The 3,630-nt window shown below is 44.2% G+C and overlaps 1 protein-coding gene across 1 annotated transcript; it reads left to right on the top strand.

Annotated features, from left to right (window-relative positions):
• Positions 1–434: 434 nt before the first annotated feature.
• LOC103601172 (olfactory receptor 13A1) lies at positions 435–1,572 on the top strand. The gene has a single exon (XM_008585550.1). The coding sequence runs from the start codon at positions 495–497 to the stop codon at positions 1,479–1,481; it is 987 nt and encodes a 328-aa protein (XP_008583772.1). The 5' UTR covers positions 435–494; the 3' UTR covers positions 1,482–1,572.
• Positions 1,573–3,630: the final 2,058 nt, after the last annotated feature.

Consider the following 3,630-nt stretch of genomic DNA (forward strand, 5'->3'; position numbering starts at 1 on the left):
TATATCATAATATACTCACCATTAAGAGTATATTGCTTTTAAATTTTCACTATTATAAATAGCACTGCTCTGACACCTTGAAGATGATTTTAATTATTTCCTTAAGATAAATTTTCAGATGGGAAATTTTTGGCTCAAATGAAATACGTCTTTTAAAAGGTATGGGTCTTTGTACCTGTTCTAATGCTAACAAGTATCATGCTTTTCTAACTTTGCCAAATCATGGATAATAAAGACTGAGTAATTAATTTAATTTGCATTTCTTTGACTGAGGTTGAATGATGCTTTGTGAGTTTAGTGGGCCCTTTGTATTTATTTTTTATGACCTGAATGTTCATGCCCTTTCCCTCTCGTAATGTTGGTGTGTTTGTTTTAATTAACATGTCCTAGACATCAATATAGAATCATTCACGCCATCCTGGGGCATATGAATGAATCATGGAAGCAGCCTTTCTTAGGACACCTGTCATTTCTCTCTCCAGCTCTGCAATCACATGAAGCAGTGGGTGGAGATTCACCTGATAGTCCCAGAAACCCCTCTCAGCTCAAGCACCATGAGTAACCAGACGCTGGTAACAGAGTTTATCCTGCAGGGCTTTTCAGAGCACCCAGAATACCAGGTGCTCTTATTCATCTGTTTCCTCTCCCTCCACTCTGCGGCCATCACAGGTAATGTGCTCATCATCTTGGCCATCGCCTTCAGCCCTGGGCTTCACACCCCCATGTACTTTTTCCTGTTCAACTTGGCTACCATGGACATCATCTGCATCTTCTCTGTCATGCCCAAGGCACTGGCAGGTCTGGTATCAGAGGAGAGCTCCATCTCCTACGGGGGCTGCATGGCCCAGCTCTATTTCCTCACATGGGCCGCATCTTCAGAGCTGCTTCTGCTCACGATCATGGCCTATGACCGGTATGCGGCCATCTGCCACCCGCTGCATTACGGCACCGTGATGAGCAAGGCGTTCTGCAGCATGCTGGCCGCAGGTGTGTGGGTGCTCTGCGCCTTCAACACGGCCATCCACACGGGGCTGATGCTGCGCTTGGACTTCTGTGGCCCTAATGTCATCACACATTTCTTCTGTGAGGTCCCTCCTCTGCTACTTCTCTCCTGCAGCTCCACCTATGTGAACAGTGTCATGATTGTCCTGGCGGACAGCTTTTATGGCATATTGAACTTCCTGATGACCATCTTGTCATACGGCTTCATCATCTCCAGTATCCTCAAGATGCGGACTGCAGAGGGGAAGAAGAAAGCCTTCTCCACCTGCTCTTCCCACGTCGCTGTGGTGTGCATTTACTACTCCGCTGTCTTCTACGCCTACATAAGTCCTGTCTCCAGCTACAGCGCCGAGAAGAGCAAGTTGGCTGGCGTGCTGTACACCATGTGCAGCCCTGCCCTCAACCCCCTCATCTACACTTTGAGAAACAAGGAAGTCAAAGCAGCCCTCAGGAAGCTTTCCTCCTTCTTCAGAAGTTAATTTGTGTCTCTTGATGCTCTTTTCCTTGGAGACTGAGGTTTTAGTGGGGATTAACTTTTCCATGAGGCGTCTGATGAGCAAGTTCTAGACTGGAAGGTAAGTAAACCTGTCTCTTCCACCCCAGTGGGGTGCCTGCACAGGTGAGCTCAAAGTTCTGGTGCCCTGAGACAGGCTGATGTGAGGATTGTGGTGGGTGGGAGCCCATAAGCCTCTGAGACATGGGGTCTCATGGTCTGACCCCAATGTGATGTCATTGCTAAGTTGGCAGGGAAACAAAGCTCTCTGGGAGAAGGAAAATGCTCGTTGTATTTTAGATTTAGAGCCATATGAAAATGTTTTCCTTTTCTTTGTTTTATTTTGTATGCACAATGTCTAGGTGTAAATCCTGAAATCATACCTAGAATTTAGGTGTGTGAGCCTGAAAGGAATTAGGCAGGATGTGTGAACCTCACAGTACTTGGAGGACTGTCAGACTGAAGAATTGCTTTAAGGTGACCACTGGCCCCTAAGAAACCTTCTGCTCCTGCTATCTTACCTCAACTGTTTCCTCCGGAGTAGCTGGACTTACAAACAGTTTCTGATTTTAATGCAATTTGTTGTTAACTGTTTTTCTCTTTTCTTTTCACTAACACTCAAAGTGTAATCAATGCTTAGAATGACCACTTTGCTCTGAATGTAGAAATTCCAATTTTAATACCTGATGCATAGGTTACACACCTGGAAAAATGCCCGAGATTTTCCACTCCTTGACTTCGTTTCAGATCTGACCTACCTCATTGGCCTGGAGTGTGGACAACTGCTAGGATTCAGCTCTAATAAGTTACATGGCATTGTAAGAAGACAATGCTGTCCTCCCATTGTTTCAGAATAAAGCTGGGTGGACAAATCCTTCACGTCTGATGAAGACAGCTGTGCTCTGTGCCGTTAGACAACTGTGCTGAAAAGTTCCTCCTCTTTGTCATGGTCCAACAAAGATGACAGAAACAAAACGTGAATGTTTAGCTGTATCACAAATCCTTCACGTCTGATGAAGACAGCTGTGCTCTGTGCCGTTAGACAACTGTGCTGAAAGTTCCTCCTCTTTGTCATGGTCCAACAAAGATGACAGAAACAAAACGTGAATGTTTAGCTGTATCTTTGGGATTGAATAGAAACATACTGTTTGCTATTGCAGGTGAAGCTGAGAGTAGTTTGATTTTTGATTCAGAAAGGATGAGTTGCCCGAGGTTCTCCATCCCGTGTTCACATTATCATTAACCAGAAGCATGTTGATTTTAGGCACATAATTCAAGAATTTGATAAATTGTGGCTGACTGTGGCTTGGGCATGCACATTGTTATGGACAAGGTCTAATCATAGAATTCTGACCCCAAATACCACATTGAAGACTTCAGTACTCTCAGAGACTTACCAGTGAACAAGGCTTTTAAAACTACCACTAATGACTCAATATAATTACTAATATATTTTCAACATGCCATGAGAGTATTTATTGTGTCATTCATCTTATTTTCTTATCATTTTTACATTTTCTACATTTTGAAATGGATTTAAAAAATACCATCTTCGACAAGTGTTGAGAGGTTAAGAGAGCATTACTAATTTGACAAAACGGAAATGTGAGACTTGATCTATACTCTTGGAAAGCTAGTAACTCAGTTAAACAGACACTAGCACCTGTGATGATGAACATAAGAAAGGCAGCAAGAGTGCTGGGTTCCAGGCATTGTAGACGCTACGAGAAGAAGCGTGAGTGTGGGAAGAGCCCTGAACTGGGAGGGGAAGATCTGGGTTCAAGTGCAGACTCTTTCAGACGCACCCAACCCATTTGAGCCCTCATTTCCTGCTAAGTATAATGAGGATACTGCTAAGTATAAATCTACCTAGAGATGCCACCAAGGCTGAATAAGAGAACCGAAGAAAATGATATCAAGTGCTATGTGATCTTAAGGCATTACTATTGGTGAGTGATCACTAAGGACAGGAGCAACCGAGGAAGCCTGAACGTCACAGCCCCTTCTCCTGCCTGGCTCAGGAAGGGGAAGGGGGGCTAAGTGGTGTGGACCACACAGGTAGGAGCTGTGGAGGGCTGTGGTTGCCACTCTAAGAATAACCAAGAGAGGAGATGCAATTGAGCAGTTAAATGAGA

Source organism: Galeopterus variegatus, unplaced genomic scaffold (assembly GCF_000696425.1).
Source record: "Galeopterus variegatus unplaced genomic scaffold, G_variegatus-3.0.2 Scaffold3617, whole genome shotgun sequence".
Lineage (NCBI taxonomy): Eukaryota > Metazoa > Chordata > Mammalia > Dermoptera > Cynocephalidae > Galeopterus > Galeopterus variegatus.

What these genes read in the sequence shown, in the direction of transcription:
- LOC103601172 (XM_008585550.1), top strand. Translation starts at nt 495, where the DNA reads ATGAAGCAGTGGGTGGAGATTCACCTGATAGTCCCAGAAACCCCTCTC.